The sequence below is a fragment of the Onychostruthus taczanowskii genome, unplaced genomic scaffold (genome assembly GCF_017590055.1).
Source record: "Onychostruthus taczanowskii isolate IOZ18803 unplaced genomic scaffold, ASM1759005v1 scaffold49, whole genome shotgun sequence".
Classification (NCBI taxonomy): Eukaryota; Metazoa; Chordata; class Aves; order Passeriformes; family Passeridae; genus Onychostruthus; species Onychostruthus taczanowskii.
In genome coordinates, this window is record NW_024502458.1 from 1,843,750 (window position 1) to 1,863,401 (window position 19,652).

General features: G+C 44.1%; 2 protein-coding genes across 7 annotated transcripts in view; both read right to left on the reverse strand.

The window, feature by feature from the left end:
- Positions 1-37: 37 nt before the first annotated feature.
- On the reverse strand, positions 38-10,766 carry LOC121341503 (tumor necrosis factor receptor superfamily member 26-like). Its single transcript, XM_041415028.1, has 9 exons — positions 10,732-10,766; positions 9,439-9,529; positions 8,543-8,674; positions 8,294-8,405; positions 7,635-7,702; positions 6,903-7,007; positions 5,903-5,937; positions 1,496-1,532; positions 38-708 (listed from the first exon to the last, which is right to left on the reverse strand). The coding sequence occupies exons 1-9, from the start codon at positions 10,762-10,764 to the stop codon at positions 572-574; spliced, it is 750 nt and encodes a 249-aa protein (XP_041270962.1). The 5' UTR covers positions 10,765-10,766; the 3' UTR covers positions 38-571.
- Positions 10,767-12,393: 1,627 nt separating this feature from the next.
- OSBPL5 (oxysterol binding protein like 5) overlaps positions 12,394-19,652 on the reverse strand; it is a 135,855-nt gene continuing 128,596 nt past the window's right edge. For all 6 annotated transcript variants that reach the window (XM_041415034.1, XM_041415033.1, XM_041415032.1 and 3 more), the window contains 5 exons: positions 17,358-17,543; positions 16,692-16,830; positions 15,405-15,522; positions 14,724-14,826; positions 12,394-13,731 (listed from right to left, as the gene is read on the reverse strand). In XM_041415034.1, coding sequence (XP_041270968.1) covers positions 13,596-13,731; positions 14,724-14,826; positions 15,405-15,522; positions 16,692-16,830; positions 17,358-17,543 — 682 coding nt within the window. In that variant the 3' untranslated portion in view covers positions 12,394-13,595. The remainder of the gene's footprint in view (positions 13,732-14,723; positions 14,827-15,404; positions 15,523-16,691; positions 16,831-17,357; positions 17,544-19,652) is intronic.

Genomic DNA, 19,652 nt, shown 5'->3' on the forward strand with positions numbered 1-19,652 from the left:
AGTCCCAGAGCCAGGTTCTGTCTGAGCCAGGCTTTTATTGCTGTGCTTCAAACATAGCGGTGCTGAGCGGTCCGATACAAAACAAATTGGTTTCGGAAACTAAAGCATCACAGTACAGAAGAACAGCAGTCCCCGTCCCCAGGCTGGGACAGCACTTCACAAACTAAGGGATGCCCGAGCTCCTGGCTCCGAAGTGGGCGTCCAGCACCTGTGTTTAATATTTTATGACTCAGAGGTAGGAAGGTCATGTAAACATGAAAACAACATAGCTATTACATCCCTTCCAGCTCTCTCCATGAGGTGAGGAGGCTGTCAACTCCGTTTCTACTAGCAGTTTCTGACACCCTCATTTAAAGAAAGTCTGAAGACACACATATGTATGCAGGAACATTTCTGCAGTTCCTCATAAACATTCATCTTCAGCTTCTACTTTACTTATAATGTTATTACTTTTTAAAGGGTTTGATACACTGTAACAAGTCTTGGTATCTATATGCATCAATGCATCCAGTAAATTAATAATACAGTGTTTCTTTCCCAGTCTGTTTTTCCAGATGAGAAGCATCTGATGTTATTGTTCTTCTCTATCATTAGTAAATTTAGAAATAATTTTATCAATATCATTTTTCTGTAGAAGAGTTCTCATAAGCTGCTTCCACTGTTGTGGTGGCTCTTCCTTTGTAAAGACATCAAAGGTCTCTCTCCGTTCTGCAAGAAGAAACACACATCAGCTTGTTTTAAAACACAGGGGTTTTTTCCCCATAGCTCACATACATGCTTTCCCCTTAATTTTCAGCCAATACCTGCTCAGACCGAACAGCAGCAGCAAGGCAGGGTTTGGCACCGAAGAAGCAGCAGGACAAATAAGTTTTCTACTAAGTGAAAGTAGCTAAAGGTATCAGTGCACTTCTCAGAAGTGGTCTCCTAAGGCAGGACACCATCGAGTAAAGGTGGTTTTGAGGAAGGCTTCATTGGCTGGCATGTTCCCTTGGCAGGGCTACTGGAGAGGAAGTTTTAACCACTTCACTATGCTGCTGCCATAGGTTTGCCCCACCAAGACCACCACGAGCAAAACCCAGCACAACAATTTGCTGGGTACAGGTGGGTGTATGGAGGTTTGATGTGCTCTTCCACAAGAGGGGACATTTGACTGAGAGATCTCTCACTCTGACCTACGCCTCACTCAGTAAAGCAGAGTACACTGCTGCAATGCAGACTCGTTTTAAAACATTTTCCAAAAATCTGTACCATTCTTACTCTTAAACTCATGACTGTGCTATACTCCCATGCAGAAAAGTCATGCTCCAAAGTAGAACAGCTCACCACGGGGATTAAAAATACAGCAATAATCCTGTTTCAGCATATTTTACAATAAACTGGAAGTGTTATAGCTCTATGCAAAATTTATTAGCCTCTTTATACTACTCCTTAAGGAGACTAAAGTCAACAGGAATAAAAATCAAATCCAAGTACAGCCAATTTATGGAACACTTACCATGCTGAGAGAGATCTTCAACAATTGGTTCTTGTACCTGTAATACAAAGTTGGACCATTACTCCAACAAATCAGGGCGCTTCACTCACTATTATTTTTTACCCATTTGACAGCTGGCTTTTACATCACACACAGGAAAGAGGGGACGGGCAGCAGATTTCAGAGCAGGCCTGAATGTACTGGGGTAAAGAAAATTGCATGGTGAAACAAGCACACTACTGGCTCCAAGGCAACATTTGCTGCTATCACAAAAGAGTAGCTTCTGTCAGGGAGATGAAAGAGGCAGAGTAAATTAAATGAGGGATTGAAGGTTTTTTTCCCTCAAACTATCACTTCCCCTACTTCCTATTACATCTTTAAAGCAAAGTTTCCACTATTGTTTTGCTGAAAGCTCTAGGAATAGTTACGAGCTCAACTAAAGGGATACCAATATTAGAGAAAATACAATGATCATTTCACACACGTACACTTATCTTACAATTTGCTGGAGTTCCATTTGGAACATTAGATAGCACAGTCTGCTGAAAAGCAGAATTCTGAACAAGTTTTGCTGCCAATGAGAACTTAGCAATCCTCCTCAACCACACTGCCATACGGCACTCCCAACTCCTGCACTGGACAGTGCCTGGCTCAGAAACCACACTAGGCTCCATTTGTAACATTAGATAGGACAGTCTGCTGAAAAAGCAGAATTCTGAACAGGTTTTGCTGCCAATGAGAACTTAGAAATCCTCCTCAACCACACGGCACTCCCAACTCCTGCACTGGACAGTGCCTGGCTCAGAAACCACACTATCTTCCACTATTTTCTTCTGGGAGAAGAAAAGGAAATACTTCAAGTTACCAGATGTCAGAGACATAACAGGAGAGCTGATAATCTGGCAAAGTAACAGCCTTTACAGAATTAGACTTGTAAGGTGTGAAGTTTCCCTCACTTGCCTCACAACCGTCACAAGGACAGAGACTGAGACCCTGAAGACCCTGCCTGGAGTTCTGGCCTGGCTGAGGGGGATGCTCGCCAGGTGATTGTCTGCAGGTGTGCCTGCTGTGTCACCACAGCACACTGCCTAGGGCAGGGGCTGGCAAGGAGCAGCTCGCTCTGTGTGCTTACACCTGCTTCACAACATCCGCTCAGCACAATAGCCCGTGGACCTCCCCACCTCCTGGCCAGATGCCACCCGCTTCAGACAAAGACGAACTTTCTGAGGTAACTTTGGTGATCCCCCAGAACATCCCTCACCTGCCTCACAATCACCATCAAGGATGGAGATTGAAGCCCCCCCCAAGGACTGAGACCCTTAAAATTCTAACATAGGGGTGCTGGGCTGGCTGAAATGGGATGTCTACCAAGTGTTGCCTGCAGGTGTGTTTGCTGGACCAAGACTGGTTTCCCATGGGAATCAGTCCCGAAACAATGGATCCTGCTCACTGCTGGGACTGAATTGTCCTATTCAGAACTGGACTGTCTGTACTTGTTCTCAATGGACTTATTCTCCACTGTCCTGTACCTGTTCCCTCAACATAAGACTGCAAAAGACCCCTGAGTTCACCAAAGACTTCGAGATTCTCCCCACTGTGACAAGACAGATCTATTGGCCAGAGCACGAGGATTTTGTATCTCCATTGGTAGCTAGTCCCCCCCACCTTGTCTCTCTCTATCCTTTATCTCCTTTCTAATCCTTCTATCACATTTGCTGAGGGCACTCAAGAAAAGGGGCATTTGTTTTGATTAATACTGCAAGGCCCCTGCTGTGTGTCTTTTGCACTCCGAGATCGGTGAAACGAACGACCACAGCCCCCACTAGTACTAGCAGATTGTGACAAAGTAGTTTCAGAGCCTGACTCTCCACCTTCCTGGCTGTTCTACACCCACCAGACTGCAGGGTAAGGCACACAAGTTACCTCCACAACAACCACAGGAAACTTTTCCTAATGTTCTTACTGATGTGGATTGCTGCTTGCTCCTCTCTAGGTACAGAAGGTAGGTACCCCTCCTAAGGCAGGAGGCAATTATACTGCCTTGCTGCACCTGAGATGACTAAACAGCACCAGGGGCCCCAAGCCTATTGCTGTGCCAAGGCTGATGCTCAGAGCTGTTACCAAGTAGCCTGTCAGCTCCATGGCAGTGCACTGCCTTGGGCTGGCTGTGGCTGAATTAACTTTCCTGGTGGGTTCACAAACTATAATCAGTTGAACGAAGCCAGTGAGCACCCATGTACATTGCATGGTTTTTGTGAAAGGGGAGAAAGAGGGAAGTCAGCAAGAAACACTCTTCATTTTTGGCATTACCAATTCATTAAACAAGCATAGCCAGGATGTACAGCACCAGATCAGTGTGAACAGTACAAGCACAAAGCAGAGTAGCATGTCTCACAGGATAGGTAGTGCTAAAGCTGGCAATAGGAATATTTTTTTGTGTGGAAAATGAGGATTAAGCATTCTGCCCCTGAGACTTGTGTTTATTAAGGTACAAGCCCTTTGTAAGCATAAGCCAGCATGTTTTCTGCTTGCACAGTGACAGTGATCCACAGGTGACACCACCCCAAGACCAACATGCATAAGTGGGGATGTGAGGAGGAACCCCCCTACATATGACAAAGGTAGTTGTACACCATTCTCACTGAAAACACTTGCTGTTTAAGGGTATAAACACATGAAAGAAGTTGATCTTATTTATACAGGATAATTCTTAAGCAGGAAAACAAATGACTGAAAGAGGACTGCCGTGGCTGACACTTTTGTTTCAAAACCCAGCATCAGCAATTCAAGTATCAGCAGTTGTTGGGGGCATTAGAGCAGTATGAATTCACTGGTTCTTTGGAAGGGAAGGTGTGTAGATGCCAAAATAGCCTCAGAACTGCATCAGTGTAACTCTCCTTAGCAAATAAGCTCTTACGGCAGGATCAGCACTCCAAGTGCAGACTTTGCATCTGCCTGTGACAGCTCTTAGATGAGAGACAAGTGCACCATGCACCAATTTGTAAATGCATCATTCTGCAACTATTTTATTGAAATTAAAGACATGCTATATTTGCTATTCCTATGCTACAGCATTTTGACCAGGATTTTTGTAATGTTTCTTCATCAGCTTCTACAAATAGATGAGGTGCTGCAAATCTGGCCAGGGTGTGAGGGGAGACACAACCCAACAAAAAACCTGGGGTGTTTCACATATTTGAGCCACTTATGGACCTTAAAAAAGAAAAAGAGCAGAGTTTAGGGTGAGCCTTCAAACATCTCTTTCAATTCTGTTTCTTCAGTCTTCAAGTATTTTTGGCATAATTAAGATGCATTTAATTACTCAAAATGTCTAATAAACAACATTAGACAAGAGCACATACTCTGGGTGGGTAATGCTCTGGTGAGGGTCAAGAGAAGCTCCAGGAAGAAAAGAAGTGCTGTACACACACTGAGAACAGTCTGGATATTTTTCCTAATTGCTCATCAAGACTAACATTTGTTGTTTAAAACTAAGACTGAGCTAATTTTTCCCTTTCCAGTGCTGGTAACAATGTAGTTTCTAACTAGAGAAGTTAAAAGCCAGCTTTAACTGGCTTTTACTTCATCCAGCTTTGTATTTATCTTGCAGAATGCTGGGAGTTTCTAACTAGAGAAGTTAAAGCCAGCTTGTATTTACTTCATCCAGCTTTGTATTTATCTTGCAGAATGCTGGACTAGCAATAGTTTTCAGACTCAAACAGTAAGTTCTGAAATAGTGTATGGCTACAGGATGCCAGGGTATACCCATCTTCAAGTCACAACATATGCCAGCCTCAGCTGGATAAACACTTTTAGGGATGCACTTTGAGACTGGCATGCTCTGAGCCCTGAACCTCTCCTCTTTTGGGACTGCTTAGGACCAAGAATTCAGACTGTCAGGTCCTGGTCTGTAGCTTGTGACACAAGCCCCAAGGCAGGAAGACTCAATCACTTCACTGCAACAGGAGTGGTTAAGTCTTATGAACAAATAATTTGTAGTCACATTGCAATGAGAGCTGGAACACCACCATGCTGCAACACCAACCAATAGCTGCCATCAGTTGGGGAATACACATGTGAAACAGCAAAAAATAAATTAATTGGATCAAGGTATCCCCTGGAGACAGTCTGAAGTGAAAACTTGCAGCTGGTCCAAGTTTTCTCCCCACTTCCAAAGCATCCTGGTCACAGACCCTCAAGTGTTTTCCATATTAACAAGGCCAACTGCAGCAGACACACGCAGCTATTGAATGCATCAGACACTTGCTAGTTAATTTTTGACCTTGTATGAGTCACAACTTGTTGCATCACAGGAACACATCCTATCAGAGATCTACAGTGAGACAAACATGGAGGGCTGTGTGTCAGGTACAATTAGGCTGTGAGCAATCAGACTGAGATAAAACACTTGGTCCATCGCATACTTACCAGATGTCCCTCTACATCTTCAACAGTTGAGACAGCTGAAAAACAAAATAAGTGTCTGAGAAACTTATAGGAATTGCAGAAACTTAAACATGGCTGAAATAACACAAGACTTACACACAATAGAAACTTTTGTAACATAGCCAAAGCTTTTAAAAGCCATTTAGTTCCTCTGACCTGTCATACATTTCACCCCAGTACTACCCTTAGCTTCCACCAACAGCACACTGTGCCTTAATCCTGCTTAGTAAAATGCAGACCACAAGATGCTGTCTGACTTTTAAGCCACTCTTGCAACCTCCCCTACTCCAGCTTTTGTTTCTCAGCATTTTTGTAGGCTATTGCAATACAGAAGGCAGAAACTGTCTTTACTGCAATACAATCAGTAAGACATGATTTCAACCAACTTAGCACTTAAGATTCACAATAGCTTTTAGTATTATTTTAACCACGCTAGTAGCAAAAATACTTTAAAACACAGTAGTGGAAATAGAAGTCTCCAAGGAAAACAGCTTAGTTTCCACTAAAAAATAAGTCCTGTGTGAATTTATCAACCTAACATTCACATTAAGAGGTTCAAATTACTAAAGGGAACCAATTTGCACCAAAAAAATCTCTACAACCAAACACAGTGAAAGCAATTAGTGATCTAATTAGTTGCTACTTTTTGCCTCATGCATGGGATCCCCCACACAGGTTTTTCCTCTTTGCCAATACAAGGCAAGTTGACTGGAGAAGTCCTTTTTTAAGGACCTTAAGATCTTGCTTTGAAGCAGAGGCATCTGCCAGCAAGATAAGAAAGCTTACAGTTAAGGATCATGCATTTTATTTACCAAGCAAAACTACTCTTCACTTTACTAATTTGCTAATTTCAATCACATGCAAAATGAACTAGAGCTTAAACAGGTCCCCTGTAAGGCAGCACAAGAACCAGGGACAGCCCTAGTGCATACTTTGCCTAACTCTAGAAAGCACATTTCATAGATAATAATCAAGCAGTTACCTTTATCACACTTCAGCTTTTTAACAGCAACAACAACAACACCAACTACTAGCAAAAACAAACTAAACAGAAGCACTGGAATAACCCAAACATGAGCTTCATTCCCTGCAAAGTAAGACAAAAAAAAATTAGTACTGAAACAGTCCCCCAAAAAGATATTCCTTGCTGTCCTAGAGAAAAATCTAAGCCCAGAACTAATACAATAACCCAGATAGTTCGTCCTGGGACTCTCATGGACACGTTGCCCTGAACACGTGGGCTCTTGTTTGCACTGCACATCATGCTCCCAAAGGCATCAGGGAACTCTGCAGAGAGCTGCAATACAACTTCCACAAGGTTTTATGGAGAGACACTTAAGGGGAAACAAGTGTGCAAATGATGATAGCAAGCTCTGGGTGCTGTAGCACAGACAGGGTGCATTCCTGGCAGAAGAGGAAGCTACTCCAGGCACAGTAAACACCTTCACACTACCCATACCTTTCAACTGTGTCACTCTTGGAACTTTAAGAACCCTGGCAACACATGTAGCTTTCCACCAAGTGAAACTCAAGGGGGTTTGCGGCATCGACCCCTTTGAGAACTTGTCTTTAGCAAAGTACTTCCAGACTAAAATGCAGCTGCTCTTAAATACATCACAGGAGTTGAAACCACTGTTTTACAGACTACTCTGGTGTTACTAGCCTGAAGCCACGGACCCAAGAAACCAAGGTGAGGGGGATTTATGTACCAGACCTTGATTGGTTAAGCCTAGTTCTGTAGTATCAGTGGAATTCAGCACAATTTCTTTCCCATCCGGATGCCTGAAGTGGACAGTAACAGAACATTGTATGAACATTTCCAGATCAGTCCATAGCTCTGTCCAGGCCTGATACTTTTTCAGACAGAGCTCAGAACCATGAATGGAACATAGATAAACTTTTATAGAGGTGTACCTTCAAACAATCCAAGATAAGACTACAAGATAAAATAAAAGCAAAGCAGATAAAATTAATGTACGTTAGCTTCTAAGTGGATGGGGGAAAAAAAAACCTCAGAGTATGAGCATTATTCATGCACAGTTAGTTTCCTTCAACAGGTAGGTCTGCATACTAAAATTTTAAGCTGGGTGCTAGAAAGTTCATTCAAGTGTGTTTCTGTGGAAATACCAACCTGAAGACATGAAAAATGTGGGTTTACATCCATAAGCAACAAGCACAATGATACCCAAGTCCACATCTTTCTAGGTCTCAACATCACAGGTTTTGACACCTAAAATTTAAATGCATGAATAATGCCATTTGGCTTCAGGACAATTATTTACAGCCCGATGACATGTGTTAACTATTGGCACAGATTGGGCCACAGCTCTAACATTCCCTAGAAGGAAAATAGCAACTTATTCTCAAACTTACTTTTGACTGCTTCTCTGACACATTTCACAGTCCTCATCATCACAGAAATACCCTTGTTTGCACTGACATTCAGCATCCTGTGTCAGATTACAGGGTCTCAGAGTTATCTGATCTAAAAATAAAATATAAGTTAGCAAGTGCAAAGATTATACTCAGGCAATAATAGCAACTTACTTTTAAGTTCAATATGCTCAATGAAGATCACATTAAAAAAGGGGGAAATTGTTAAGGTTTCATAAGGTTTGGTACCCTCTTTGCACTTTTTGCAAGGCAAGCATTCCTCTAAGCCGTTCTCATGGGCAGTAAAGCCTTTTCCTTCCTTGCAAGGTTCACATCTTCCTTTCAAATGCGAAGCACTGCAGTGATCAGCAACAAAGGTACCTGTGAGAAGTGACAGCAGAGCAATCTCAGGGGATCTTTTGACAGACACAGGGCCAAACTCAGATATTACAACAGACTTAGATATTATAACACAGATTTCTGGGAGAAGTTAAATTCTTCCTTGCGAATCAATCACATGCCACACAAACCAAGAGGCACAGGAGAGTCAGGAGGCACATGTGCAACCTGCTGCTCAGACAAGGGAGAGGTGCAAAATATCCTTGAGGTTATTTTGAGGTGTCTAGCAAGGCATCTGCTGGAAGGATGAGTCACCGCACAGGAGCCTGTGGATGGTACCACTGCTGAAGGAATGGGGCAAGCCCAGGGAGAACTGCTTTCAATAAACTTTTTTCTCCTTTGTCTGAACCCCACCTAAATGCACCAGTAAGCTCCTGATAATAACGAGAGGTTTCTTCCTGATGCAAAACTTGTTAGCACTGCACACATTGACCAAACAGAGGAGAGCAAAACCATACTGAAGCTTTGCCTACAGATACAGAAATATCAGAATTCCCCTAGGGCTGTTCTTGAACTAAATCACTTAACTTCAAAAACTTTATCCTCAACCACAAGCAAAGGCTTCCTGGTTTGATGCCAAAGCACCTCTCCCAGTCATCGCCTGTTGCGTTAAGGGGCTCTCACTTCAAAATGGAGCCCAGCCTCTACAGCACCAAGGAGTCCTCACAGCTCCAATCAGGCTCACACTTTCATAGCACGCAATGTAAGAAGCAATTGCCATCAGCTGTAACTGCTCAAAGTCTTACCTGCTTCACAAAACACACAGCAGAGATCTTGATGGGAGTACTCTCCCTCCCCACAGTTCGCTCGGGCTCTAGGCATCGTCAGGAGCACAGCCTACAGCGGAGGCAAGCAGGCCACTTGAGTGATTCATCCTCTGTGCACACGATAACTATCTTGGGGAGATTAACTTGTAAAGACTTGGAAACTCATTCAGAAGTTTATGGGAAGCCACAGAGGAAACCCAAACTAATTTCTGCTAAGTGGTGCTCACAGCAATAATTGCCATCACAAAGCTGGGGTTAAGGCAGCACCATGCAGCGGCTGATGGGCTTTAGGCAACTATTGCAACACATTCTCCATATAAACTTCTGGGTTTTTTCCACTATCTCACGGCAGTTGAGCTGCAGACGCCAAAGTTTCTGCGGAGTGCAAGGGATTAGTTTCTCCCTTCCCCCATCCTTTTAATTCATCAGAATCAGTGCTAGTCTCACTCCCGCAAAATTGAGGAAACGCCCCACAGACTCATCCAACATGTCTCACTGGCTCGAATCTTAAGCAGAAGACAAGTCGACTCATTAGCAATACTACAGGAGCATTGGGAATGACTTTTTTTTTTAAGAGGAAGAAAGGTGCAGACCGCGCACTCCCGGGCAGGGCTCCCCCTCAGCCTCCCAGTCCCGGTAGGTGCAAGCGCTTCCAGGGAGGGGCAGCTGAGTCACAGCCCTCCCGCTAGAGCAAAAGCAGCTGGAAGGGAAGGGACCGCCATCGAGCTCCCGATGCAACTTCTAAGCTAAAATCAAGAGAGTCCCGCTCTTTAAACTCTCTCCCCGGTAGAATGAAAATCTTCCCCGTAACTGTGGGGAGGTGAGAAAACTTCCAGTTTCACACTTAAATAACCCGAGGACTATTAAAGAACTCACTCCTGACTTGTAACGTTTTTTCCTCCGAGGAGAGGGGGAAGAGCGAGAGCGGTAGGAAGAGATGCAGAGACAGCATTCCCTGCGAGCGCTGCTTCGCGGCAGCGCCAGTGCCGCACGTTTCCCGAGACATCAAACACGAACAAAAAGTTCGGGAAAGTTACCAAAGTCTCTTGAAGAAGAAAAGGACAGAAAAACCCACAAGGCTCCTTCACGCTAGAGTTAGAGGAAGACTTTTTCCGCCTCAAAAGCCAGGATTTGGGTTCTGGCTGCGGACGGCCGGCAGCCGCCACTCGCGGCGGACAGGTGGAGGGTGAGCCCGCACCCTGCGGGCCGGACAGCCCCAGCCGGCACTTACCAGCAGCAGCAGCGGGCCGGACAGCCCCAGCCCGCACTTACCAGCAGCAGCCCCACCGCTCGCCCGGCTCCCATGACGGCCCGCATCACTCTGGGCCTGCCCCGCACCGCCGCCGCTCTTATTGCCGCAGGGCGGGGGCGGGAGCGCATCGCTGCCCCGCCTGTGCCCCGCCTCTGCCCGCGGACTCCCGGGCTCCCGGGCCGTCCCGCCTCAGAAAGTGCAGAAACCGCAGTTAATTACCGCAGGTGCCGAAGGGCTGTCCACCCTGACCACAAAGAGCGGCGGGAAAGGCTGTGAGGAGAAATCCCCCAACATTGCGCAAACGAAGGGCCTATAACTGGGTTTTCTGAAGCCCTAAAAGAGTTCTCACGTTTCTCCTCAGCAGTTATTCCTCCCAGAGAAATAACGTTTCTGGCCATGATTTTCCTCAAGAATACTTTTCGTTTCCCATGTGAATGTAACTGGCATGTAGGAACATTCACCTCCAGATTGTTGAAATTGGATTAAAATTAATGACACGAGGATTCATAGGCTGTTCCCTTTTGGATTATTTTTTAATCCTCCGTGGCAGCAGCCCTAAATGTTGGAAACTCTTCTGATCTGAATTAACTTGTTGGTAGTTTCTTTCACTGAACTGCTGCTCTTGTGGTAACTGTTTATTTTACTCAACCGCAGTTACAAGTCCCAGTGCAATCCCTGTGGGTGCATAGCTTGGTAAAATGGAAATAATTCAAACAATTTCCAGCACTCACATTTACACCTACTGAAGGCTTCCTGCCCAGCACTGCTTCTCTTTGGTTCAGGGGGCTTGGGTTGCTTGGGTTTTTTCCTGTTGTTGTTTGGTAACCACTTCCCAAAGCTGGGATACAATTGTATCCAAGGGATATAAACAGCCCTACTGATGTGAAGAGGCTCCTATCCATAACTCAAAACACAGGCTCCAAAACCAGGATGACAGTGATGAGGAAGGCTGTGCTGATAGGCCAGAGATGTGCTGACTTGCTGAAGCATTCCCAGGAGATTAGTGGATGTGTTTGCACAGCTTTACATCCATACTCTTGCATACATCCAAAGAGCAGCAAACACTTTGAAAACTCTCACTGAGTATTACACCACATGTGGCACAGGTCAGACTTCCTCAGAAAGAGTGACTAGGATGACGTCCTTCAGAAAGGCACCCAGTCTGTGTCAGTAATGTTGATATTCTCCAAGGATGTTTCCTCAAGGATGAAGAATGCTTTGGTTTTCTGGAGACTTGCTAATAACAAAGCCACTCTCACCCTTTAGCATTTGTGATCAGTTTCCTGAATGTCAGCTTCTGGATGCTGGCTCTTACCCTGCCTGTTCATATCAGAGAGCTGCAGTTCTCTCTGTGGAACAATCTATTCGTGATCCTCAAGTCCTTGATATAAAGGTTTCCCAAGTCCCAGATAAGTTTGTACATTTGCATGTACAAAAGTGAAAATCAAGGGAACCACTTCTCTTTCTGTGGAAGTTGCTACAATAAGAAGACAATTTCTGACAATTTCTGACAATTTCAGCCAGAGCAGTATCAAACTGCTATTGCTGTTCTAATTTATGGCCCAGATCTGACATTCTTAGAGGCAATTTCCTATAGATTTTCCTCTAGAAAGTCATTTACTTTTAAAACACTATCAAACACAAACCCAAAAATAATTTGTCAGATAGACTGCCACTGAAAGTTGTGTGTAGTTTTATTTCAACATATCAAGCACAAACAGGTTTCCCCTAACTGGGGAATATGACGAGGAATGTACTTAAAAATTTGGAAACATTTACATTGAAAGATAGCCCAGACTGGCACCACCACTAAGTATTTTAAGGCTGTATATATAGCAGTACTTACCACTTGGAACTACTTCAGGCCAGAAAAGAAAGGCTTAGTATTGTCTGCAGTCTACAGAAAATATTGCAAATCTTTAAAAAATGGTGTAAAATAGGAAGACTATTAACAGGGTTGAACAATGCAGTGGCAAAACCCTCCCTCTTTCCTGACCTTTGACAATAAATGTGCCTAAGACCGAACACACGTACACCTACGTCGCTCCCATCCTTCTCACCTATGCTGGGGCAGTGGATTTCTCTCTACAATGCTAGTGTGTGATATTATAAAACAGCCATATAGCAAATAATAACAATAATAGTAAGTGACCAGGTTTTACAAAGAGGCGTGCGTGTCTGACATCACACTCGATGGGCCAGACCCAGGACACCAGTCAGCTCCGTAACCAGACGAGGAGCTTTCACTGAATACCTCCCATTTCCTAAAGCAGGATGGCTCTAGGAAATTGTGTATATTTACAGTTTCTGTGGAATGGAAAATAAAACACATCCTGAGGTCCCATTCTGCATGGGCTGACTAAACAGATCATGACTTAATATCCCAGGGCTGGATTTTTTGGACCAAGTGTTCTCCCTCCTGTAATTAAAGGCAGCCGGACAGGCACCGTGGACATCAGTTCTTTACAGCTCCCCAACTGCTCTGCCTCACTCCTGGAGCTATGACCCAGGCCACCGTGAGTTTTCCAAAATGTTGAGGTGATTACCATTTTGGGGTTACCAATACTGCTGGGTAATTATTAATTGCATCAGAAAATGACAAAACATAGAAAACAAATTGCACAATTAAAGCTACATTTGGCTTCAGCATTAAGGCCCATACAGGTTAAGAGGTCCTTGAAGATGTACATGTAAAAGGCAAAAATGACATAATCTGCAGGAACAAAGTTTTGCAGGTTCCTAGGTCCCTTTTTAACCTCGTTTTTCCACTTCCTTCCACCTCTGCTGTGTTGGTTCTAAAGTGCTTTGGTGCCTCGCTGGGCTCCTTGCGCGAGTGGCCCCCTCCTGCAGCCAGTGATCATTATTGCTGCCAAACGTAGTGATTTTATTTGAAGACATAATTAATGAAGAGTTGACACGTAAGAAAGATGCAGAGGAGAAACCAACAGCGAGAGTCCAGGAGGAAGCTTTCAGAAGAGGCCTTCCTGTGGAAGGACTTTTTGTTCAGAGCGCTGAGGTTTCTGCAAAAGAAAGCAATAGGATTACTTGTGTGTTGGAGACAGGCGTGCCTTCACATGTGTGCATACCGAGAACTTCCACACCAGGAGGGAACCCTGTACTTTGGTGACACCCTCAGGGGTAGAGCAGTGTGCCCCCCCTGACTTTGCCTCCCTCTTTTTAACAGGAAGATTAGTGCTTCTGGCTGCAGCTGGTTGGCATAGGAAAGGCACAAACCCCAAGAAATCTCTTCATCCAGCACTCACTCACAGTCCTGTGAGTTTAACCGGTGCTCTAAGCTTCCCAAACCTGCCCCAGACACTCCCAGGAGCTACAGTGGAGCTAAAACCATATCACCAATGACTCTGGCATCCAGAAAGGGTAGGCTTAATGTGTGATCCCACCTCACGGAAGCCTTGGCAGGGCTGGATAATACTCTTCACACAGAAGGGAATCAGTAGGGCTCCCTGGAGCAGAAGCAGCAGTTAATACCTCCCCACAGGAGTCTGCAGGGCAAATCCCTCTATCAGCAGCAGATGTGGTTACTGCCCCCCAGATGGCAACCAGCAATTTGTACAAAAACCTGGAGTTTAGTGCTTTTCTCCATGCAGCCCAGTTTTTCAGACCACACCCTTGCATCTCTGTGGCAAACTGAAGAAATTCCTAACATGCTGGACCAGAAGGGAGATATCACACATTCTTGCCTGGCAGAGATTTATTTTTAGCCGGGGCGTGGCCCAGTCCTTCTCAGTCAGGAGTACCTTGAACTGAGTAACATCCTGAGGTGATGCTTTTTGCCCAGAAACAGAGTGTTAAGAGGAAGTAAACTGTTTCAAGCAGAGTGTGGATTTGTCTTTCTGGTGTGATAAGCGGTTACTTTACCTGCAACAACTTGAACGGCACTCCTGCAGCTCTCTCCTGCTCAGAGACACTCTCAAGACCACAGTAAGGAGTTAAATGCCACAAGTTATCTTTAGCCCATTAAAATCATTGATTCATGACAGAAAATGGTTACCTGTGTATGTCCTGTTGGGCTTTCTGTAGGGATAAGACAGCTGAGTGAATTTCCTTCAGGTGATTCATTTCTTTCCCACACTGAGCGCACAGGCTTTCAAACCCTGTGGCAAAGCATTGAAGGACAATTATGTTTTGCATCACCATTCTGGTGGTAGTGAAACACAACACAGCAAGTGGGTGGCTGTGAACTAATTGTCTTTGCTAGGGGGGACATTTTCAGGAGGAAACATAGGAAGAAGGAGACAGGGAACAGAATCTTCCACCCAGAAGATCCAAGCCATTGTAAGAGGTTCTGTGACTCTGGGTCAGGGTGCTTCTCAGTCAGCTCTAAAGAAACAATGCTCCTCAGCTGAGGGGAGGAGAAGGGAGTGCTCACACCTGCTCACTCTCTCAAACATTCAAGGTCACCTCTAACAAAGGCAAAGAAAAGAGAGAGCAACACAGCCTGTTTGCTATGTGTTGATTGTATTTTTCCAATTTTGCCAGGAGTTGGGAAATCCTTGTTGTAAGGCAGAAAGAGCACATACAGAGAACAGAAAAGCAGAACATTCTCTGTGCTGCCTGTGGGCTGTTGGCCCATGGTATTAACTGGGCTGGGAAATGTCCTAGGGCTGGCACAAGAATTAAAGTACCAAGGCAAGAACATTAAAGCCTAACCCAGTGACACCAAAATACTTGCCATCATCATCTGAGAGCTCCTGCACTGACTCTGGCGTTGAACAGCTGCTCTCTGTGTTCTGGCTGTGGTTGGATGGCTGATCACTGGTTTTGCGGCGCCTGCAGTCTTTGGCAGACCTCTGGATAAAACAGATTAGAAGTTGACTCAGTCTTTATCACATTGAAGAAGTGTGTGATTGCTTTAAACAAAGTAATTTGGGGTGCTGGGAAATATGTGTGAGATTGTGAAGTTTGATTGCTTTCTCAGCAACTCCTAGTAGTTGGACTCTGGCAGCTACTTAAGCATATTATACATGTGCCCCATACAGAAGCATTTCCCCAAGTGACAACATTCTTAAGACACCTATCCAAATTATGCTTCTTGTAGCTTTAACTAAAACACACTACAGATGAACCTTATAGTTCCTTTGCTGAGCTGTGTACCTAACTCAGCCAGGTACATAAGGGAAAGCGGGAAAATAAGAAAAAATTAGAATCAAATTCCCCAGCAATGATTTTTCAGAAGGTGCACGAAGGATCTAAACATCATGGAATTTTTATGCCTAGTTTCTTGATGCACTTTGGAAAGTTTCTCCCTCTCTCAGATAAGTACACCAAACACATTGATTCAAACTTCTCACTACAGGGTCTGAAAAGCAGTTATGGACACCAATTTCCCCACTGAATCAGAGACATTCAGATGTGGGGCACTACAAAAGAAAAGTCTATGTTCATAATAAGATACAAGTTTTTCAGTGTGATATGGGTTATACTTAGCTCGTTTAGTAGTTCTACATTTGCAAAGTGTGTTATGAATGACAGGTATTGCTTCAAAGATGGAAGCACTGAAATAGGGGAGTATTATCTCTGTTGAAGGGAAAGGATGGAAAGATGTTTCTTGTCTTGTCTGAGAGAGAGTGAGTGATAAAGGCTCATGGCAAAGACTGAAACTGAAGTCAGGGGGTCTTAGTTGTGTACTCCAAAACCCACAGGAAGTTTTCTGCTTTGGAAACACTGAACAGTGTTTCCAAAGTTCAGCTCAGTCATATGCAAAATTCAGTGTAAGAGTCACTGCCACTAGCATCAGGTGAAAAAAATAAATGCCAAAATTGATAGAATGAGTTGATCAGTAATTACAATTCTTTGGAGCCAATAATGGTATAATACTCGAGGTCTATAGTCACAAGCTATATTTACCCAAAACAAAACTTTCAGCTTATGCTGTGCTTACATGAAAATGCTGTAGAAAAAGAGCTGTGTATCCAAACAATCACAAAGAATATGATAATCCCCAGAACAGGGTTTTTACCTTGTGCCGTGTAATTTGATTGTTTATGCATGTTGCTTTGTGGTTTGACATCCTTGTGGATAAGTGTCTTTCCATTGTCTGAAGTATTCCATCCTTCTCAAATTGGGCAATGTCGTTCAGTGGATCCCAAGGTCTTAGACTTTAGAGACCAAATGAAAAAAATTCATCAGAAAAGCAAGAATCCCACATTAGCCCAATACAATAATTCCACATGCATCAGGGCAGGCAATCATTCCTGGCAGATGACAGACTTTCCAGATGCAGTGACAGGACTAACAGAAAGTTCCCGGCACATTCACAGCTCCTTGCAATAAGTGAGGGGCTTCAGTCTCCAGAGGCTTTGCCCTGGTTGCCCAGGGGAGGAGAGCACAGTTGTTAACTCTGAACAGTGCAGAAAAGCTCTGCTCAATGACTCTGCACTTGATTGCAGCAATAGGAGTTTGTATCAATGACACAGTGGATTTTCCATTGCCGTGCCCTCATTTCCAGCTATTCCCAATTAGTATCAAGAATATGTATTCTAATATGACATGGAACTCAGAAAGGGCAAGCTCTGGACACAGTTTTGGGGAATGGCAGGGCCCCAATGACAGGTCTGTAGCCCTGCTTGCCTCCCTGGGAACTCAGGCAGCGAGATGTGTTGGGAACCCCAAGCCCAGCACTCACTCCTCGTATTTGTAGCGCCACTCGTTGGTCCCGGCATCGTGCCGGAACAGCAGCGGTTTCCATTCCGTGCCGCTCTCCCTCCGCTCCCGAGCAGCGTTCCTCTGCTCCTCTTCCAGCACAAACTTTTCCTGTGTTGCCTTGTGCTGATCCCCTTTGTTTATTGCACTGGTAACATGCTGCCAAAGCCTAGGAATAATCAGGGAAGGAAGTTAAACCACCTTAGAACCAGCAATGTATTTTGCCAGCTGGAACTTTAGAGCAGAAAGTTGTTGGGTCTATTGATACACCAGCAGAACTGTACCAGGATTGCCCAGCCTCTGTTTTAGCTCGTAAGTTAAAGAAACTGAGAAAGGCAACACTGAATGCTGTATGACTGACCTGCTGAAGGAACTTTCTCTTAGAAAACATCACCTACAACAATTATTGAATTCTTTAGTGCTGTCTGTGTGAGTCATAAGGAAGTTATGTTCAACTCACTGGGATCCGTGGCCACTTTAGAGGTGACTGATGGAGAATCTGTTCTGTTCCTCATCCTTTCAGGCATTTCTGTTTAGAAGCCTTTGTGTCAATGTCTGTCCCCAAAACAAGTATTTATATTTAAAGTTTAGAAGCACTGGAAAACGAATTTATGTGCACATCTTGTAGCTGCACGTGCACCTCCTATACAGGATTTACAACCAGATTTGTAGGAAGCTGATTCAATCCACAAGCAACAAGCAGGTCCTTGTGCTCACAAGCTGCAAGCATGAACACAGGTTTTCACCCACACTTGTTTGCAGCTGCCAAAGAATAAGTGATCTGTCATATGAGCTGTTCTCATTGAGCATTTGCCCTGGGGAGAGGATCTGCCTTCTACCAGAGAAAAATCAATACTTTTTTTTTTTCTTACTATAGCCAAGCTGTGATCAGCCTCTCCACAGTCCTCTAATCAGAGCACTTTTATCTTCATTTCAGATTGGAAATACTTCTGAGACTAGCAGCTAGCCCTCCCAAAATATTACTGTATGCTTCAGTGTTTAGAATGTGCACAGGAGATCCAAGCTGCTCCATTATTCCCAGCTCCACAAAACACCCGCCCGCCATTTAGAAGATGAATTCATTACTGCATTTAATTTGGAGCTTGCTGTGAAGCTCTTAATTTAAAAGTGATCCTGAAGCTTTCATCATATTTCTATCACCATACATTAACATAGCACTTCCAAAAATGCAACCTCTTAGATAAGTAACTAGATGCAGAGCAATGCCTTCTTTTCATTTTTAATGAACTGAATGAATAATTTCTCCCAGAAACAAAGGAAGGAAACTCAGTGATGGGGATGGGGCAGGGAGGAGTGAAATAACAGCCTGAGAATATACTGTGGTGGTGTAAAACCTGTCCTAAGGAATGCAGTGGTGTAGAGAGTCCCCTAATTCTATAAACCTTAGAGGGACAGCACAAAATTGTTTGACAAAGACAAATTACTCCATCAAGAGCTGCATGTGTCAGACAATGAGACCCTCCATGGTGAGCTGCACAACAGCATGAGCTTCAGAGATTCCCCAAAAATTGTGAAAATAGGTGATTTTCAGCACTGCAGGGAAGACTAAGCAATTTAGGGAGACTATAACCTGGATTAGATGGCAATTTATTCATGCAACTGTCAGCATAATAAGGAGTTTGCTGGAATGTGTGTTAGGGAACTCTGTAACTTTTCCTTTCTCCTCCTTCCCTTGGACACATGTAACATTATTAATGTCTCATGTAGCAAAGGGAGCCAGCTCTAGCCATAAACTCTGGTAAACAGAGAACTGGAGATTCTTTGCCCACAAGAGCAAGATTCTCCTTTAAAAGAATCTTCTTCTGAAGATTAAAAATGTACTGCAGTCTGCCCTGCTCTGCAGAGTTAACATGTCTGCTCTGTAAGTTACAAATACAGACTTTATTGATCATAATGCCCACTGTTGCTGACGCCTTGTGAAGGCTGACCTAGAACAGAGGCTAGATGGAGTTAAAGAATAAAGTAGGGATTTATTAAAAGGTCTCAATGGATGCACCTTGGGCAGCACAAGAGCCCAGCCAGGGCTGCACCCCAGATGAACCCAAAATGGTCACAAAATGGACAACAGGTCACGGGGTCTCACACATTTATAAGTTCTGGTCCATTTGCATATTGAAGCTAATTGTCCAATTATAAGTTTAGCTTATGAAGTCCCATCCTTCTTGTTTTCCTCTCTTCAGTCCACTGTTGATTATGCTCTTGGGCCTGAAATTTGGATAATTTGTCCTTGGTCCCCAGCTAGAGAAGGAATTGCTTT

Coding starts and splice junctions, on each gene's coding strand:
- LOC121341503 (XM_041415028.1), bottom strand. CDS start 10,764: ATGGGAGCCGGGCGAGCGGTGGGGCTGCTGCTG. Junction 7,008..7,634: donor ACTAGGCTTAACCAATCAAG/GTCTGGTACATA, acceptor CTTACTTTGCAG/GGAATGAAGCTCATGTTTGG. Junction 5,938..6,902: donor AAAGCTGAAGTGTGATAAAG/GTAACTGCTTGA, acceptor TTTGTTTTTCAG/CTGTCTCAACTGTTGAAGAT.